At 51.6% G+C, this 20723-nt stretch overlaps 1 protein-coding gene across 1 annotated transcript in view; it reads right to left on the bottom strand.

Moving 5' to 3' along the window:
- Positions 1-1209: 1209 nt before the first annotated feature.
- Epha10 (EPH receptor A10) overlaps positions 1210-20723 on the bottom strand; it is a 41132-nt gene continuing 21618 nt past the window's right edge. The window contains exons 6-17 of the mRNA XM_090335193.1: positions 17702-17835; positions 13953-14121; positions 9554-9662; positions 5932-5993; positions 5685-5810; positions 4655-4840; positions 4288-4349; positions 3851-4054; positions 3422-3571; positions 3015-3208; positions 2354-2509; positions 1210-2177 (exon numbers count right to left, since the gene is read on the bottom strand). Coding sequence (XP_090191319.1) covers positions 2063-2177; positions 2354-2509; positions 3015-3208; positions 3422-3571; positions 3851-4054; positions 4288-4349; positions 4655-4840; positions 5685-5810; positions 5932-5993; positions 9554-9662; positions 13953-14121; positions 17702-17835 — 1667 coding nt within the window. The 3' untranslated portion in view covers positions 1210-2062. The remainder of the gene's footprint in view (positions 2178-2353; positions 2510-3014; positions 3209-3421; positions 3572-3850; positions 4055-4287; positions 4350-4654; positions 4841-5684; positions 5811-5931; positions 5994-9553; positions 9663-13952; positions 14122-17701; positions 17836-20723) is intronic.

The following is a 20723-nucleotide window of genomic DNA, read 5'->3' as shown; positions in this document are numbered from 1 at the left end:
AACTAATCCAAGATCATAGACAAGTTTTTATTTGTCCTGCATATAGAACCAAGAAATAGAAAACTCCCAAATCACTCAAAGGACCCACCTCCCCCCAGCTCCCTCCCTCCCTGGGCGGGCTCAGATGGGCCATGCTGGGGGTTGCCGGCTACCTCTAGTCCAGGGAACAAGTTCATATAAAAATAGATTTGTGAAGGGCTCTCGGAGACCCATTACCCTGTCTCCGCTGCTGCCGGGGCTGGGCCCGGTGGAAGAGAGTCCTACCCTGAACACGGAAGTTCTGCCCACACAGCCCTGCAGAACAGCTGGGGGAGGGGAGGGCTGTGACCTTTAAGAGAATGATGATGTGGCTGGAGATGGGGATGTGGTTCCAGCACCCAGGACAGGGCACTGGTCCCCATGAACCCTGGATGCCGGCCCAGTCATCCCTGCAGAGGGTAGTGGAGGACAAACCTGGAGGGCACCTGTCAAAGGTGAGAGTGATGTCCCAGTACCCCCAAAGTTACTGGACTGGGGCAGGTGCTCAGTGGAGTAGGGAGCCAGAAGTAGAGGAGACTCTGGGAGGGTGGAGCCGCTGCTGTCAGGGTGTGGCCAAAGGCACCGCTGGGAGTCACCCCCACTATGGGGTGCACCCCAAAGATGTGCTGCACCATCCAACCCCTGGGTTCTTTCCTCCCTAGCACCTGCTGGGACTCCTCTTGTCCTACGCTGCCTACCATGGCCTGCTGAAAACCACCCACACCAAAGAACCCTCATCTCAAGACCCTGTGTCAACCTTTTAGGATATTCCCTGGATTCCTCACGTGGTGAGTGTCCAGCTGCCCTGAGTAGGCCTGGGTGGCCTGGGCTCTGGCAGCTGGCAGGAGGGCATATATTAGTTCCTGGTACTTGATCTCATCTCCCCACTGAGTGTGAGCACTCTCATGTGGGTTTTTCATCCCACACAGCAGACATTGTCATGAGTGAGATGAACAAACCTGGCTCCTGTGAACCCTGCCCTTCTACAAAAGCTCTGGCCTCGAGCACCACTGCCAGGGCCCTTCCAGATAGAATCAGTCCAACATGCCCTCTCCTGCCAGAACTCCGCAGATCCCACAGAAGGAGGGGCTCTGAGGCTGTGTGGTACGCAGGGACAGAGCTGGCCAGAGGAGCCACCTCTAGATTATCCACTGGGCTGCCCAAGAAAGACTGCAGGCACCACATAGACTGTCCAGAGCCAGCCTCTTCCCTGGACTGGGGTCTGAGCCCAGCTTTGGCTGTGAGCTCCATGGGCTCTGTTTTCTTCTTGGGCAGTCTATTAAGAGAGAAATCTGAATGTCCTCTTTACCAGCCCAGGCTGGAAAGCAAGGCTCTTGGGTCCCCATAGACCAGTCCCTCATACTCTTCTGTGTGAGTTCACCAATCACAGGTCCCTAGGGAAGCACCAGAGCTTTGTGTAGCCCACTCAGGACCCTGGACTTCATCCTGAACTGTCAGCCCAAGACAGGGAGCTCCTGAGTCTCAGACTTGAAGTCTAGCCCTTGAGCTCAGAACATTTGCCTGCCAGGGCGTAAGTATTAGTCCAGACAGGCCCCAGCCAAGACGCAAAGGGCCTGCCCCTAAGGACCCTGTGCCTCTGGCCCCGCCTCCCACACCTGGGCTGCTAGGCAGCTATAATCACAGCCAGGTCACATGGATGTCCCACAGGGACCTCTGCTGTCTGACTGCCAATGGATCTGTGAGGAAAGGGAATATCCATCCAGGAGGCCAGTGGGTATGGAAGACAGATGAGCATGAGCCAGGGCAGTTGAAATTTGTCTTCTCTATCATTGCTCAGCTATGTCCCTGAGACCCTGAATTTCCTTCTGCTATGATCTTGGGGTTCTCTCCAGGGACTGGACCTCTTCCACGGGCACTAGGTCAGCCAGGTGTTCAGAGGGGAAAATGAAATGAGACCTCATGACCCCAAACCAGCTAGGAGCCTAAGAGGAGGAAGCAGGCCAGCACCCTCCCTCTCTCCCAGGTGGAGAACAGCTGCAGGGATGCTGGGCAGGGCAGAAGCCTGCGGGGAAGAGTGGGGGCCTCACACCTGCACCCCCTGGCCCTGTAGTTGCAGCACTCGAGCCCGCAGGGCACTGATCCCGCTCAGAAGGGCTTCTTGGTGTTCTGTTGAGGAGATGCCCAGGCTCACCAGGTCCCTGAAACAAAAGCTGGTCAGGCCAAGCTGGTCAGGCCTAGCTAGCCCAGGCCCACTGTTGTGCTTCCCCAGAGTTTCCTTGCACTCATCCCCGTCTCTGCACTAGTACCAGAAGAGGCAGGGCCAGGCCCCTGGGTTCCCTGAGCCCCAGTCTTGACCCTGGCTCCTCAAACTCACTGGGCAGTCATCTCAGCCACAGCCTCCAGGCTCCCATAGCCAGCTGCAGCAAAGCTGTCCTTGTAGCGGCACAGGTCCAGGGCCTCCAGCCAGGCACCCACAGAACCAAAGGAAGGGAAGGTGGAGAAGGCACGGTCTGCCAGAGGGGTGGGAGGCCTGGGGAGCAGAGGAGCTGTGGTCAGCAAGTGGCCAGGATCTGGGACCTGGTCACTTTCCTGAACAGTTGTATGAAAGGACAAGGGGGAAAGGAGAGGGATCGTGACCCAAGGATAGGCCTCAGAGGAAATGAGTTAGGATATTCAAAAGGGGGAAATTGAGTCAAAGGCAATGAGGACAACCATTCCCCACACTCCTAGGACACAGGTGTGGCAGGTGATGCATATTTAGAACAACTAACATTCGCTTCACTTGACTCATTTATCGGAACTAAAGTTTTGTTGGGATGATGATAAACCTATGTTTTCAGCCCATGGTCATTATACTCAGCATATGTAGAACAAAATCGAGGGCAAAGAAGACTGGGACAATGCTGAGCGGTGGACAAGGATAGTACAAGGGTAGTGGGCAGGAGGGTGGTGGCACCAGAGACACTGGGAAAACCATTAGTAGACAGGGGACAGGTTGCTCTAGGTGGGGCGATTGGAGATTGAGGACAATGTACCTGGGAGAGGTGGCCGTGACACCCTTCGAAGGTTCTGGGTCTTGTCCCATCTTGCTCAGGATGCTGTGAATCTGGGAGAACCTGGGCCGCTCACCTGGGTCTTTCTGCCAGCAGTCAAGCATCAGTCGGTGCAGGGGAGAGGGGCAGTTCCTGGGGGGCGGCAGCCGGAAGCCATCCTCCACGGCCTTGATCACCTGGGCCACAGGGATGGGGAGAGGGGCGGGGCTTCAGATCAGTTCCCCTAATACACCCGCATGCATACACCATCCCAAAGAAGACTCATGTTGTGCCCAGCCAGGATGACAGAGAAGAGAGACTTGGAGCTAGGTTAAGGATGGATGGGCAGAGGTCAGAGAGCTGGAATCGGAGGTCAGAGAAACAAGGATCTGGAGTCATCAGTCACTCACGTCTTGGCCAGACATGTCCCAGTAGGGCCGCTCCCCAAAAGCCATCACTTCCCACATGACAACGCCAAAGCTCCACACGTCACTGGCAGAGCTGAAGTGGCCAAACTGGAGAGTCTCAGGGGCGGCCCAGAGTGCTGGGCTCCGGCCACTCTGTGGGTGCATGTGCAGGTTAGGTCAGAAAGGAATGATGTCACACCCAGGCCCCCCTACCCCACTTCCAACCCTATCTGTCCTCCCAGGCAACCTCTGGTCACTAGCCTTGAGCTGACCACAGGATAGATAGTTCCTGCTAGCATTTCAGAACTGCAGCGGTGGACAGGGGGCAGCAATAACAGCAAGGAAGGGGTAGAAATGGGGAGAGCCCCCCCCCACAGCAGCTGGAGGGGTCGTGGGGGGGAGTAGGTTGGACTGGGGGAAGGTAACCCTCACCATGGTGGTGTAGACAGCCTCTGCTCGGTCCCGGGGACCCCTCCCGAAGCCAGAGATCTTACAGACAAGGCCACTGCCAACCAGCACGCGGCGAGCCGCCAGGCCCCGGTGAACATAGCCCATCTCCGACAGATACTTCATGGCTGAGGCCAGCCCAGGCAGCAATCCCATCAGCTGCCCAGCCACCAGCTGGCCTTCGTGATGCTGTGGATGGGGGAGAACTGAAGCCAGGGCTGTACACTGGGATTCCCGGGCACAGTGGCGGGACAGAGCTCTTAGCCCTCTCTAGGCTTCCATCTACCCCCTGACCATTATTAGGTCAGCCAAGTCAGTAGCGATGATGCCAGTTCCAAGCCCACCAAAGAGCAGAGCGAAGGACTAAGTGTAACACAGTGGACAGTGCCCCCACCCTCTGCCCCAGGGCCCAGGCCACTCACCCTGAGGAAGCCGTCCAGCGCCCCATGGCTCATGTACTCCGTGACAATCATCAAGGGGCTTCCTGGGTCAGGGGTGGGGACACACACCATGTTTTCTATTCTGCAGTCACCTCAAAGGGCCACCCCTCAGCCAAGACAGCCAGGACAAAGTCAAGTTCTCTAATCTCACCACTCTCCCACCCAGCCCAGTATCCCCTGTGCTGAGGAACAAAAGAGAAGTGTCCTCAGAAGCCCAGAGGGCAAGGGAGGAGCAGCAGCAGCAAATTAACTACAAAGGATCACCCAAGGCCGAAGTGATCACACACAGTGGCCAGCCAGGAGGGGCATTCTGAGTCAGTGGCCACTTTAGAAAGAGCATGGGTCCTACCTCGAGTGACCACACCTTCCAGCCGCACGATGTGGCTGTGGTCAAACTGTCCCAGTGTGAGGGCCTCTGCCAGGAAGCTGAGCCTTTGCGAGTCAGAGCAGCCGTCCCTCAGCGTGTGCACAGCCACAGGCAGCTCCTGGCGGCCAGGCAGCTGCAGACAGCCACAGCACAGGTCCCCAAAGCGCCCTACAGGGAAACAGCGCCTCAAACCACTCGCTGGACAGGACCCGGTAGCTGGGGCAGGCAGAGCTGAAGCAACAGTGACTCTGGGTCATGGGCTGTTTGTGGTTCCTTCCAGGAACCTGAGTTCCAGCAGTGAGGCCTTGGGTTTCAACTCTTTTTCTCTATTGGCCTCACTTTCCTTCTCTGTGAAACTTCAAAGAAAAGGCTTTATACATGCCAGCCCATCAATTGCCATGAAACTCCAGTATGACCCAGGACAGAAGATGAGGGCATCTATCCTGCAGCATTATCTCGTTTTGGTTTCTGTAATGGCGACAATGCCAGGGGAGACAGCCAGGCCTCTAAGTCTAGGAACTAAGGTCATGTTGATAAGCAGAAGGCCAGACAGTGGGTTGAGCACATCAGCCCCAAATTATAGAGATGTGATATCCATTTCACAGACAAGAAACTGAGGTTCCAAGAAAAGTGGGACACATGCCTGGTCACACAGCTCATCCATTACAGAGCCAAGGCTAAAACAGACACTGAGAAGAAGGCGTAGACCTACTCTCCCATGAAGGCCTGGGATTGAGAGGGTAGGAAGGCAGTTGTGAGCCCTCTGGTGTGCCAAGGGATCTTTCTGGGTAAAGGCTGCGGTCAGTATAGAGGCAGGGCTTCTGGACAGGGAGCAGGGACTTGAGAGAGGCTGGCTGAGAGGATGAAAGTGGAGATGGGAAGGGGCGGGGCTTCTAGAGTAGATGTGGGGGTAGTAGGCCGGGCTTCTTGAGCAGATACTGCTGAGTAGGTGGGACCTCTCTAGTGAGTGGGGTTTCCAGGTGGAACCACGTGTCCAGAATGCCTGGCTTGCCTGCTCCCAGGCTCCTCTCCAGTGTGACACTTTTCATATCCAGTTCCTTGGCGAAGAGATGCACAGCCTGCAGTGGGTCCCCACAGTTCTGGGGATCCAGGAACGTGCGCCGTGTGGGGACTTTGACTGACAATGCGGAGAGAGAAAGAGAGGAGGCTCAGGAAGGGGTCTCCATCACTAGGGTAGGCAAAGGGGAGGCTGCGGCAGTGAGGAACGCGTAAGGACAGTCAGCGCACAGACAACTCACAGTGGAAGTACAGTTCCTCTTCATCCTGGGCATCCCCGCCTCCTTTGCCATAGCTGCAGGGTCTGTGGAGTACAGTTATCCTTATACCAGGCCAACCCAGTCCTTCCCAGCTGACCAGTGCCCAGGGCAGCAGTTCTTGGTCCTATCAAAAAGGCAGGGTGTGCACTCTGGGGAAAGACCTTCTCATCTCTCTCATCCTAAACCTTCTCTATAGTTGTTTCTTTCTTCCTCCCTCCTCTCTCTCTTTTTCCCTCCCTTCCTTACTCCTTTCTTTTCTTGGTTCCTTCTGCCCCGCCTTCCTTCTCCTCACAGCTTGGACATGTGGTCCCCCTGAGGCAGGGTGGTACTGGCCCAGATAAAGACTCTTTTATGCTGGGAGCTGAGAGCCCCTGGGGACCTTGATGGTGCAATGCCAGGATTTAATTTGCATTTTAGAAAGATCATCCAGGCAGCTAACTGGAGGCAGCTCCTTGGTCCCTGCAGAGACAGCACAGGGGCTCACACCATGGGGTGACCACATCACAAACAGAAGTTGAGGAGCTCAAGGAAGAAGGCTTCAGGAACTACCGAGCTTGGAGACTGCTCATGGAAGAAAGGGAGGAGGAGAACTCACCCAGCAGAATCCATGTGGTGCCGTGACCAAGGTGGGGCATGAAAGATTCATGTTTAGACATTTGAGCTCAGGGCAGTGGGTGGCTCAGGGAAGACTTGAACAGGAGTTTGATGGTATTTCTGTAGCTCAAAGAGAGATCTGCTCTGAAGATATAAATCAAGGGCCATGGACATTGCCCAGAGAAAGAAGGGACCAGGAACAAGTCTGGGAAAGCCCAACAGTTAGAGGTTAGGTAAGAGAAGAGAAAGTCACAGAAGCTAACAGAAAAACAGAAGTGAAATGGGCTGGAAATGTCACAAGGCCAAGAAGGAGAAAGATGAGGGGGTGTGGGGAAGGGCATGTGAAGGTTAGAGGAGGAGGGGAGAGGAGAATTTTCAAAAGAGAGGTAGGATCCTGTCTGGACCAGAAGGAGCATGAGGAGCCTGGCTCTGGAATGAAGCTACATATTCCTACTTCTCAGGTCCTACACGGGATTGGGACCAAGGAGGCTCTGGGATAAAGACAGCCAAGCTGTGCAGCACCATTACAAACTGCTTATAGTTGCAGCTGGATCTTGCATGTCCCCCAGAGGCCCATATGTCATGGGCTTGGTCGCCAGCCCAGAATGCTGGTGAGGTCTGGGAGAAGGAAGTCAGGTCTATTGCAGACTGACCTTGAAGAAGCTAAGGGGACCCCAGCCTTCCCCCCCTCTCCCACCACTTTTGAGTAGTTTGAGTAGTGATCCCTCACCTCTTTTTTTTTTTTTTTTTTGCCAGTCCTGGGCTTGGGCTCAGGGCTGGAGCACTGTCCTTGGACTTTCTCAAGGCTAGAGCTCTACCACTTGAGCCTCAGCACCACTTCTGGCTTTTTGCTATGTATGTGGGGTACCGAGGAATCGAACCCGGGTCTTTGTGCATGCTAGGCAAGCATTCTACCACTAGGCCAAACTCCCGGCCCCTGATCCCTCACCTCTTGTGGGAGTTCTGTTTCAGAGATCCCCACCAAAGGTAAAAATCCACCAAGTAGCAATGAATGGACCGCGATATGCCAAGGGGATACTATGAAATGCTGCAGCTTCGTGGACGTTTCACTTATCACGGTGGTCTCTGGAATGTAACTCCCAGGATAGGTGAGGGACCACTGTATGAGGAGACAGGTTTGCAGGCTTGATGATAAGAAGTTAGGAGCCAACACTGAGCACAGGGTAAAGAACAAGCCAGGGCCTTGGAGGCCCAAAGGAGGAAAACTGGATCACAAACGTGAGGTGGGGGTAAGAGGTGATGAGGAGGGGCAGACTAAGGGGATGGCCAGGAAGCTAGATTAGACAGAAAAGAGGAAATAAAGAAGCCAAAGAATCAAGAGGCAAAGGATGATAGCTAATCCTAGCTACCCAGGAAGCTGAGATCTAAGGATCTAGCTTCAAAGCCAGCCTGGGCAGGAAAGCCTGTGAGACTGTTGTCTCTAATTAATCAGCCAACCAGTCTTGAGTTTTTAGGCCCTGGGTTCAAAACCTAGTAACGGCATGGCAGGGGGAAGTAGGGGGGGGAGGGACAGGCCATCCAATGGCTGCTGGAATCACCCAGGCTGGAGATGGATGGACTTCCGTGCATGAGGAGCGACGTCCATCCAGGATAGATGGGCAGAGAGGAGGCAAGCAGGAGCTACATGGTAATAAAGAACCACACTGTCGTGGAGGCTAAGAGGCAAGGCTGCAGGTTGAGAGGACCAGGCCCTCTAGTGAGAAGAAGCTATGTCAGGAAGGACTAGAGAAGGACCTGGAGGGAGAGGAATGCAGCACTGAGTGGGTACTGTGAGACATGTGGGAGAGGGGACATTGACAGAGAAGCCACAGTCTGAAAGGTCTTAAGAGCTAGTCTTGCCGGCTCTCAGCGCCAGGCCCCTGGCTCTGCAGGCCAGCTTGAGGGAGCATGGGAGTCCATCACTGGCCCTCTGCCTGCCCGGCACACCTGCCGCCACGGCAGTCCTGGCAGCTGTGCCCTCCCTGCGTGCCCTCTGCGTGGATGAGCTGCCCCTCCTTTTCCCCTTTCCTCCTGAGCCCCTACAGCTGGGGCTGCCCAACTCTGCTTCTCCATTCCTCCATCACCTATAAGTTCTGTGAGGAAGAAGCTCCTCCTCCTGCCTTCTTGACCCACCAGGGAAAGAAATGGCCACCGGGCTGGTGTCACTGCCTCCTCAGTCCCCATCAGTGCCTCCATTGAGGCCATGTGGACAGCCAGTGTCAAAGGGATGACGCTGACCTTCTGGCCTCCAGGCAGTTCCAGGAGGCAGAGACGGGGAGGCATGGCTCCCTGGTTGCCCATTTCACCTCTGTTCCCATTCTAGTTCACTAACAGGCAGACTTTTCACGTTCCTCAGTCCACTGACTGCAGCCCCAGCATATTACCACCTGGCGCCTCTCCCTGTAGCAGAGATGGGCCCTGGGGAGTAGGGAGGTACGGGGTGGGGGTGGGAGCTTATGGCAGGGAGGCCTCTGCTGTGTGTAAAAGGCCTGGAATCTTCTCTCAGCCACATCTAACAGGGCTTTAGTTCTACTTCTCCCCCACCCTTTCTTTGCCCACTCTCCTGCAAGCTTCCTTCCAATGAGGTGGAAGGTTTGGGGCTTATGAGCTCCCCTCCCTGCCTTCAGGTTTACACACACACACACACACACACACACACACACACACACACACACACACACACACTTCTGCCTTTCCTTGCTTCCAGCTCCCTTGGCAGTAGGGGCTGGGCACCTTGCAGAGCCTCAGGAGAATCCTAATCACATTGAGCTTGACTCTATCCTCAGTGAAGCCTTCCGACATTTAATGAGTTAAGGAGCTAAATCCCTTCATCCCAGCAAAGCTGAGCTAGCCACAGTGCAGGCTGCTGTGTGAGCAGGGGGGAGGGGAAGTGGCTGGACCAGCCACATTGATATCTCGGCAACAGGGTGCTTGGTGTCTTTGAGCCCGTGTCCATGTGCACAGTGACGTGAGCCTGCAGGGCTCACCCAAGCTGGGGCCAGCCACCTACCTCCTCCAAATGGCCAGCACGCTCATCACGGAGCCCAGGACAAGGAGGGCTGAGATGGTCACCACAGTGACGACGACTGCAGGGCTCTGGTCCCTGGACCCCGAGGTGGCTGGGAGGAAAAGCAGGAGGTTGAGGCACGCAGAGGACCAGGTTCAGGACACAGAGTCCTGCTCTCAGCCTGGCTGAGTCCCCAGCCAGCACTTTTTGAGCTCCAGGGCACGGCACCTCCACAGTAGCCGGCACTAAGGGGGCAAAAGTCCAGACAGGTAAGCCTGGTCTCCCTTCCAGAAGCTCCACCAGGGCATGGCTTCTCATGGAGCTCCCCACCCCAATACAGACCCTTCACCACCACGAAGAGCCAGTGCTAATCGTACACAGTGTTGCATGCCTGAACTCTGCCACTGTTTCATCACAACAGACCAATGAGGTGATTCAGACTCTCACAGTGGAGGAATCCAAGGAGGAGGCAGGTGATGTAAATTGACCCAGCTGACAGCTGAAAATGATAACTTACAATTTGAACCTGACACCAAAGCCTCTGCCTGATGCCAAAGCCTCTACGGGGAACTATTCCCCCAGGGCAAGGGCCCAGGACTACATCCATGCATGCATGCATGCATCCCTCCATTCATTCATCTATCCATCCATCCTTCCATCCATCCACCCATCCCACCTACTGTCTAATGTGTCAACAAGAAAAAAATGTCTGCCTGGAGAAGTACACAGATCCTAGTTGGAAGACAGAAATACACACACATACACACATACACACACATACATACACACACACACACACACACACACACACTCACACGACCAAAGAAGTACACAGAACTGAGCAGTGGCCCAACACTTCCTTCCTAAAGCCAGTGAAGAAGCTTTATACAGGAGGGGTGCTCTGAAGTGGATCTGGGGACAGAAAGGGCATGGATGCTGCTTTGTGGAACCAGAGATATAATGCCAAGTCTAGAAAATGCAAGACATGGGAGTGCTTAGAGACTGGGGAGAGAACAGAGAAGCTACACGAGGAATGGAAGAACTTGGGAGTCCTGGAGAGACTCTGAAGGAGGATGAAGGACCTTGCATGCAGGCTGAGGAATAGGAACACTGTTCTAAGGGCCATGAGGTGACCTGCTGAGTTGGGAGTGAGGACAAGGGAGGTGTTGGAGAAAGGGAAGGTCAAGAATAACTGTCAAGAGCAGGGAAGGCACTTGGAGGTCCTGAACACTGAAGTGAGACTGGAAAGGCACATACCTGCATCATTATAGTGGCCATACATAATATAGGAAGATGGCCCACGCTGGGAAGCAGCAGAGATGGTGTGGCAAGACATGCAGTGAATAAGTCAGGCAGAGCCAGCACCATTTTCCTGGGATTACCTGGGAAGTGGTGGAAAAGGCCAAAGGTGCTGAGGGCTTAGGAGAGAAGGCAGAACACAGAACACTGTCTCTCAGATGCCACAGAGCAAGGGAGCAGGAATAGGAGAGAGAGTTAGAGACCAAGGTAAGGTCAAACGGCTAAGAATTATATAGAGCCACAGGGCCTAGGGCTAGCCAATGGCCAGAGAATGGGGTTGCCTAAACTGTTCAAAATGAGACATCCATGCAGACACAGAGATGGAGAAGGAGGCACTGCCACCATGTCAGGCAGGCTCTGGAATGGCCCTTTTGGTGCCTGCCTCCTAGTCTACTTCACCTGGAAGACAGCTGGACCAAGCAGCTCACTTCTAATGAACAGATCATGGAATGCCATTCCCAAGGTTAGCTGACAGAGACTGGGCTCCATCTTGAGTGTCCTTTGTCCTCTCACTGGATCACAATCTCTAGAAGAATTTAGTGTTGAGAACAGTGTCCCCAGCAGACCTCTGGGGCAAAGAATAGCATGTTCCCAGAGCAGCCATGACAACCTCATTCTCCCTCAGTTACATGAGCAGGGTGCCAGTGGCTCACACTTATAAACCCCAGGAAGCTGAGATCCAAGGATCACTGCTCAAAGCTAGCTGGGGTAGGAAAGTCGGTGAGAACTCTTATCTCCAATGTAGCATCTAAATAGGCCACAAGTGGAGCTGTGGCTCAAGTGGTAGAGCACTAGCTTTGACCCAAGCTGTTCAGGGACAGTGCCAGGCCCTGAGTTCAAGCCCCAGGACAGCCTTGGGAGAGATGCAGAGACAGTGGTACCTGGCTAGATGGCACCCATGCTCTTGACCCCCAGAAAACCATGTGATAGCAATCCCTGCTGTTTTTAGTCACTGAGTTGCGGGGTCATCTCTTACTCAGCAAAAATAACGACCATGCAAGACAAGGGCTTGAAGGGAAAAAACAGAGCCCAGGCACAATTGGGGATTTTTCCTTTAGGCTATGGAACCCCAGTCTGTAAGTATCCCTACATCATTTCTAAGCAGTTTCAAGCTACCCTCAATCTTCTCATAGAGTTTATCAGTAACTATCCTCGCATGATAAAAAGTCTCTTTTTGGGGCCGGGAGTTTGGCCTAGTGGTTAAAGTGCTTGCCTAGCATGCACGAAGACTCGGGTTCGATTCCTTGGGACCACAGACATAGAAAAAAGCCAGAAGTGGTGCTGAGGCTCAAGTGGTAGAGCTCTAGCCTGGAGAAAGTCCAAGGATAGTGCTCAGGCCCTGAGCTCAAGCCCAGGACTGGCAAAAAAAAAAAAAAGTCTCTTTTCTCATCAAAAATAGACTTATGCTCCTAGCAGAGACTTACAATAGAGCAAAACCTAGATACCGCCATATAGGATGACCCTAAATGAAAGGATCCCCAGGATAGAGAAACAAAAGCCATATAATGAGTGATTGTTGTCCTTAGTGTACTATGTTATCTCTCATCTGTTTTGCTGTCCCTTGGTTATCTCATATTGTTATAGTATTTGACTTTGTTATCTGATATATTGTATATATGTTTATTTGGTTATTTGAAATAGGATAGGGAAGGGGGAAAACAAGATGGGGGTGGAGGTGGGGGAGGGAAATGGGGACCAAAACATGAGAAAGTGTATCTATGTTTGTGAAGTAATGCACCTTCTGTCTAGTGAATATAATGTAACCCTTCTATTAATTACAATAAAAATATATGAAAAAAAAAATAATGACCATGGTAGTGAAGCATGATCCTTCATCTGCACCCTAACTTGGGGTCAGGGCTCACTAAAAAAGTCATTCTACCGTTGTAGGGAGCATCCCCTACAGCCAGGCCCCACAGCAAGGAAGGTGGGGTCAACTGTCATCTGACAATCTAGTTCCTGTCCCTACCAGGCTAGGCAAACTCATGAGCCTTTGTTCCATGACTTCCTCTACCCAAATACCTTCCCTGCCCATTTCTACTTGTTCAAATGCCCCCTAGTCGTCAAGACTCAGCTCTCATCTCCTCTTCCCAGCACCTGGCCAAGGTCTGACACAGACAGGCATTTAAGTCAGAAGTGCTGTCATCCTTCCCGGAACCTAGGCTCCCTCCACATTTTATCTTCGCCTCCCTTTGGGCCCAGAGCTCTTCCTATCTTGGATTAGAGTCATATAGCAGGTTGGAGAGAATTATTATCTTGACAGCTGGTGCCAGAATGCCTCTTAGGGGGAACTGCCTTTGTTCATGAAAATACTTTCATGAGCTGTTCAGGCTAGATAGAGGTGAGATCCTGAGGGCTGGGTGAGCAGCAGGCAAAACAACAAAAGAGGAAGCCAAAGCGCTCCACAGGCACCATGAAAGGGAACTTGGGGGTGGGTTTGAGGGAAAGGAAATGGGGAGGGAAGCCAGGGGCGGTGCCCACCCTCTGTCCACCCCCCAATACTATGGAGAAGCCAGAGCTATTCTGAGACCAGGGAATCACATGTTCCACTGTTGTTTGGTTGCTATCAGAGCTTTGTTAAGATCATTCAAATACCACTTAGTTCATCTGAAGCCAGCAAAGCTCATTTAGATTTGTTGACTGCAGCCTTCGAATCCCCTTCAAGTGAGCACTTTCTACCCCTTAGAGCAGGCGGGTTCAGGGGCTAAGCCTGCTGGAGGAGAGGACACTGCCCCATGGTAGGTCTCTATTATGGTGGAGAGAAAGAAGAACAGGAGGAAGGAGTTAGTGGTCATGGTAACAAGCGGTTTGAGATGCAAACTCTTTCCTGAAAAATGGCTGAGTCTCAGTGTGTTTCACAGGACACAGGACATGCCCTGTGAGGAGGAAGGCAAACCCTGGAACAAATGTTCTGGCCATTTCTGGTGGCCTTCTTCAGAGCAGGGACCAGTCAAATTCATGCCAAAGACCCTAAACCTCTTAAGTAATTTCACTGTAATTCAACTGTTCTGCAGGCTCCCCGCATGGCATACCTAATTCCCTCATCTGTCTCCTTTTCCTGTGCCCTGTGCTTGGTTTCTGGGCCAGGCAATGTCCTGCTCACCTTCTGGGGTCTGTACTTCAATGCTGGGGCTGAAGTTCTGGGCCTCCCAGGATGGCCCCGTGGAAGCTGTCCGGATCTGGAAGACGTAGCGGGTTGCAGGTTTCAGGTTGGTGACCGTGACTGCTGGTGCCCCTGTCTTCACTGTGGAGTAAGTCTGTTCACTCCGACCCTGGAGAAAATGGAGAGGTGAGGCTCGATCCAGGCCCAGAGCCACTCTTCTGGGAGAAGGATGAGAGGACAGAAGACCACCTTCCAGTGGATGTGGGCTGTGCAGGGGGAGGGAGCCAGGGAGTGACGACTCCATTCGTCTTGAGGGGTTACAGAGATTTCTCCCATGGGATTCCCAGAGCTTTTCTCCACACCATTCCTGCTCAGGATTCTTGTAGCCAAGAGCACTATCGTCTACCTCTGCCTAAGACAGACTTGAGAGAAGATGCCAGAACCGCCTCCTTAGAGAGGATGGGGTTAGGGACCCAGAGTGAGCAAGCCTGACACTGCAGGGGAAAGAGCAAGAAAATGAGCCTGCCCCACCCTGCCCTAGACAATCTTGAGGTGTTTCCATCCCTGCTCATTAGATTTTCGTGAGGGTCTTGTAAGGTAGAGACAGGAGGCATTATCTCATTCACTGCTGTGTCTCACAGTTGTAGGGAGCCTCCCCCCAGAGCTAGGCCCACAGCAAGGAAGGCGGGATCAGTTGTCAGCTGACAACCCAGCTCTGGCCCCTACCAAGTCAGGCAAACTCCTGAGTCTTTGTTCAAGAATAAGGACCCTAAGCTCAGTCAGGGGGATAAAGACTCATCCCAGGCCCTAGCTGGACAGAAGGAACAGCACAGGACATCCCCACTGATGGGGATCTATTCACTTCCACCACTGTGCTGGACTTTGCAACCCCCACATCCACCCCTAATCACTCTCCACCCCGGCTCCCACTCCCTGTAATATCTTTTAGGCTATGACATTCTTTGGAACACTTCCTAGAAAGACAGGATGCAAGGGCTGCAGGACCTGTGGGGTGGGGACAGCTGGGGAGGCTAAGGAGAAGCATGGCCTGGAGCCGCTCAGATGCAGACTGCGGCTTCCAGGAGCCAGCAGCCAGCCCCGCTGTGGAGGGGGCCATGCTGGGGTGCACAGAGATGTGGAGATGGAAAGCACAGGGGCTCCAGGGAAGGGTCCCTGACATCTGTCCAGACCTAGTGGCCCAGCAATACTTCAAATACAGCTCCTGGTGAGACTCGACCTTCTTCTTTGATGGTTTTCATGCCCAGCATATTCACATTCCCTGATTAAGGGCTTGTGAGCATCCAGCAAGCTCAGGGAGGGGACGCTCATTTTCACTCTCATCTCTAAATGTCAGTTCAGTGAGTCTTTTCTAAGCACCAACTATACACTTAGCTCCTTTCCAATGTCCTTCACTGCTGTCTTCTAAACACTGCTCCTCAGACTCCTTTCCTGGACATAAGTTAAGAGGCAGGACTGGGCAACAGTAAAGCTTTATAAAAACAAATAAATAAAAATGAAAAGCTGGGGGGCTGGGAGTTTGGCCTAGTGGTAGAGTGCTTGCCTAGCAATGCACCAAGACCCAGGTTCAATTTCTCCACACCACATACATAGAAAAAGCCAAAAGTGGTGCCGTGGCTCAAGTGGTAGGGCTCTAACCTTGAGAAAAACCCAAGGACAGTGCTCAAGCCCAGGAATGGAAAAAAATACAGCTGGGTGGCAGTGGCTCCAGCTGTAATCCTAGCTATTCAGGAATCTGAGATCTGAGGATCAAGTTTTGAAGTCAGCCAGGAAGATAAATCTATACATCTCCTTCCTGGTATTAACTACCATCCCCATGCTGAAAGGTGACCTTCACATATGAACCTTGCTGGTTTACTCTCTGACTTGGGGCTCTACTGTGAGATTGAGACCTGTAAGGTCCCTGGATGGACAACCAGCCCCTTCAATAATACTGCACAAGCAAACTGACACTATCTTGCCCCAACTTGCTCTTCCTCTTCCGAGGGTCTCCATCTCAGCCAGTGCTATCAGAGGTGTCCTCTGGGTCATCCAGGCTATACATCCCTCCTTCCAGGTCTCTCAAGAGACCTTAAGTATTCCAAAGCGATGATCTGATTCAGCAAAGAAGTCCCTGCATGTCACTGAGGAGAGAGTGGAATTCTGATTGCATTTAGAGCTGGCACTGAATGAAGTTTCACTTTAAAGAATTTAATTTGCACTAAAGTGAGAAACGGTTTCACAGCGTATTACACCTCAGATGTAAGGAGGAGGAATTTATGAGAGAGTAGTTGTAGTGTAACTCCATTTGTCAAATCAAGGCTTGAATTGCAACCCTACAGCAAAAATGCATGCACAATCTCTAGCAACTTTGGGTGGAACTTTATAAAGCCCTGTTTGAGTTATAGAAAATGTTATAAAAATAGGGAAAAGTGCATGCAAGAAAAAAAGTCTTGGTAGATTGATCGAATGCAAGGAATTTCAGGAGGCTGAGGTAGGAGGATTACTTCAGCCCAAGAATTAGAGGCAGGGCTGGACAATACAGTAATATATCATCTGAAAAAAAAAAGGCGGAAGCCTGTAATCCTGCCTACTCAGGAGGCTGAGATCTGAGAATTTGGGTTCAAAGCCAGCTCAGGTACTAAAGAACAAGGACTCATCTCCAATTAATCACTAGAAAACAGGAAGTGGGGCTGTGACTCCAAGAGTAGGGCCTTGAGCTGAAGAGCTCAGGGACAGCGCCCAGGTCCAGGGGTAGGAGGGCAGCCTGGAGCTGAAGAGCTTAGGGATAGCACCCAGGCCCAGAGTTCAAGTCCTACAACCCACTAAAAAAAAAAAAAAGTAGGTATTGGTGGCTCATGCCTGTAACACTAGTTACTTAGGTGGCTGAGACTGGAGGATCAAGGTTTGAAGCCAGTCCTAGCAGTTAAATCTGAGAAATTCTTATCTCTAATTAACTAGCAAAAAGTTGGAAGTGGAGGTATGGCTTAAATGGTAAAACACTAGCCTTGAATGAAAAATCCAAGCAAGAGCACACAATTACAGCTAGAACTTGCATAGCATATGGGAAGATCTGGGTTCGATCCCCTGTACTGCAAAAATTAAATAAAAATACAAGGCTTGCAAAAATATCCTATGAAGTTCAATTGGATGTACAGGATTTATACTGAGTATTTTATACATTTTAATAGTATAAATAATGTGCTACACATGCATCCTTTTTATCAGTAAAATTAAAATAATTCACACTCCGTATTTTGGAGATGTTATTAAATATTACTAGTACATCACCCAATAGAGCAATGGGATCTCTACGGTCAGAAAATTTTGTAAAAGAAACTGTGAGTGAGTCCGGCCCAGTGGGTCACACCTGTCATGCTAGCTACTCAGGAGGCTGAGATCTGAGGATCGTGGTTCAAAGCCAACCCTGGCACTAAAGAACATGAGACTCTTATCTCCAATTAACCTCTAGAAAATGGGAAGTGGGGCTTGGCTCAAGGGTAGGGCGATAGCCTTGACCTGAAGAGCTTAGGGGCAGTGCCTAGGCCCAGAGTTCAAGTCCCAAAAGATGGCCAAAAAAAGAAAAAAAAGAAACTGTGTGTGTGTGTGTGTGTGTGTGTGTGTGCAAATGGTCTACATACATCCAACCACAGAAAACCTGGAAGGGCGGGGGAGAAGTGAGACCTGAGGGGAGAGGGAAGGGCAGGGGGGGGTCAGCCCCGTCCGGGGCGGAGCGCCCCAGCCAGACTCACCTTCTCATAGTACCGGATCTCGTACTCCGTGCCATTAGCCCCAGGGGTCCCGGCGGGGACCGGCTCCCGCCACGACAGTGACACGCTCTGGGGCTCCACTCGGTCCCTGCGGATCTCCTCCTCCTCCCAGGGCGCTGGAAGGAAAGTCGAGTGGGGTTCACTGCCTGCCCAGGGGCCTGGGAACTAAGCGGGGTGGGGGAGGGTGTGGACGGCGGGGTCTGCGGCTGGGGGGGCCTAGCAGCTGGGCTGGGGGGGCTCCCCCAGGGGGCCCAGGGGGGGGGGCGATCAGGGCAGAGTTTGTGAGACCAGAAGCTAAGGACTCCTCTCTCTGTAGCACCACCAGGGCTACAGGCTTCCTGCTGCCTGCTGCTCTACGTTCCAGCATCTCAGCCCGTGATGGTTCTACTTCCCCAGGCTCTTTCCTGCAGCTTCTATGGCTTGGAGATAGAAGAGATCAACTACATAATCTGGTTGTTTGGATAATAAACACATGGAGCAAACTAGAAATGGAGGGAAATTTCCCCAAGGAGCCAAAGGACATAGGTGGAAAACCATCATTGAGGGTTATACTCAATGGTGAAAAAGACTAGAGCCTTTCCATCTAAGATCAGGAAAAAGTCCAGGCTGCCTGCGCTAGCCATGTCTATACACTCAAGACTCGAAGTTCTAGTCAGGGCAACGAGGCAAGGAAAAGAAGTTGCAAGATCTTTTATGTAGAAAAGCCAGAAGAGTCCACAAAACACTTTCAAAACTGACCAATGCAGCAAAGTTGGAGGATACGAAGTCAATATTATAAAAATAAATTGCATGTTTATACACTAACAATAAACAATTCAAAAGGGAAATTAAGCTAGGAGTGTAGCTCAGCAGAGTGCTTGCCTAGCCCAGCACCCTTCCATGCCCACACCCCCCACACAGGTAAACCTCATGTATAATAATGGGTGGAGCTGAAGTGGAGCACTTGAGCTGGAAGTGAAATTATGGCTCAAATGGTAGAGTGCCAGCCTTGAGTAAAAAAGCTAAGGAACATCACCCAGATCCTGATGTCAGGCCCAGGACTGGCATGCATAGATAGATAAATAGACAGACAGACAGATAGGTTTAATTATATAAATAAAAGTTTGAGGCCAGCATGGGTTACATAGTGAGACCCTGCCTGGGAAGGTCTTGTTTTTAAAAGACCAGGACTAAGGGGTTGGGGAGAGGAAAATGGGGACCAGGACATGAGAAAGGGTAATAATGTTTGTGAAGTAATGCACCTTCTATCTGCTGAATATAATGTGACCCTTCTAATAATTACAATAAAAAAAAGACCAGGACTATAGCTCAGTAGTAGAGCGTTTACCTAACAGGTGGGCAGTGCTGGGTTCCGTCCCTAGCACAAAAAACTACTGATGCTCCAGACATATCCCCAGGCCATTAAGTGAGATGGGGTTTAAACACAATATATATTTATAGTCATGTTCCTATACATATATATGTGTGCCATGTCAATATGTGGACAAATTTGAGAATGACTAGTCTAGATAATGTCAGTGAAGTCACAATCACACAGTCACACACACACACACACACACACACACACACACACACACACACCCCAATGTGTGGGGTTCCTGAGAGGAGAATCTGGGTATACTGAGCCAGGTTGTTTCCAAGAGCAGGTACTAAACAGAAGCTCGGGATGGGAAGATTCCTGGGATAGGAGATGGGGGTGGAAATTCAGGCTACTGAGAGTGACTGAATAAAACCAAAACATATGCAGAAAAATAGATACAGAAAAATAAGCCACAGGAAATAAAGCGGAGAAACACCAGCATTTAAGAGACAGGCAAAGACAAAGATCCTTAAAAGGAGCCAGAGCAGCAGAAGGAAAATGGCAGGGGGCAAGCAAAGTCATTGAAATCCAGGGAAAAGAAGAATGAAGAGAATTCCCACAGTGGAGATATGGCTCAGTGGTAGAGCACTTTCGTAGTGTGCATGTGAGGTCCTGAGTTCAATTCTCAGCATCACAGAAGGTCCTTCCTGTGTCTTCTGAGGATCCCACTGTCGGAGCCTTGAGTTTCTCACATGTAAAATGCTAGACCTAAGGTGAGAATTTTCTAGTTCTATTCATTGAGGACTTACACAACTCCTGACCCAGGGGCAAGTACTCCACCGAGGAGTCCTTGAACAGCAGCCCATGTGGGGAACAGGCACATCAACAGGCAGAGTAAGGTGATCCAGAATGCCCTCCTGCCTCTGCATCTTGAAGCTCCTGGACCTCAGAGGCTGGAGGAAGTGGATATCACATAGCAGGCTCCCACTTTGACAATGGCTAGAATATGAGTTCCTCCTATCTCTAACAGTATCAGCCTAACAGCCACCATCCCCAGACTTCTCCAAACTCAATGAAGACTTGAGGATATGGAGAGACTAGAAATTCCACAGTATCATCACAATGCAGTCAGATGCCTGACTGCTATGGTGGGAGGGCAGGGAGTGGAGTGGCGTATGTTTACATAAGATGAAGCCCAAGGGACTGGATTGGAAGGTGCAATTGTGGCGAACCTGAGCCTCTGCTGCACACAGAGTGCCACTGCTTCCTGCTCTAAAAATAACTTGAGAATACTTTCTTCCTCCCCTGGTGCCTGACCTTGTAAAGGAGGAGGGGGGGAGAAAGAGAGAGAGACAGAGACAGAGACAGAGAGAGACAGACACGGAGACAGAGACAGAAACAGAGACAGAGACAGGGTGTATTCTTTGTCACCTAGACAATGGCCAGCCCCCAGGAGCACCTCTTGGGAAGGATTCATCAGAAAGATCTGGCACAAAGATGGAAGAATGAAGGAGCCTTTGAGAAGGTAGCCTGTCCCTGTCCTGTGTAGCTGCAGGTAGGGGCTGAGACAGGAAAAGGCCAGTTTTTGAATGGGGATTCAGTGCCTCAGAGGGCTAGTGTACAGGTAGGAAGTACTCCATTTCGGCTCCTCAGAGACATTACTAGCTTTTAAAAATCCTAAGAAAGGTAGAAGGGGGCATAAAA

Source organism: Megascapheus bottae, chromosome 6, assembly GCF_031878675.1.
Source record: "Megascapheus bottae isolate mThoBot1 chromosome 6, mThoBot2.hap1, whole genome shotgun sequence".
Lineage (NCBI taxonomy): Eukaryota > Metazoa > Chordata > Mammalia > Rodentia > Geomyidae > Megascapheus > Megascapheus bottae.
This window is presented reverse-complemented; position numbering and strand designations above follow the sequence as displayed.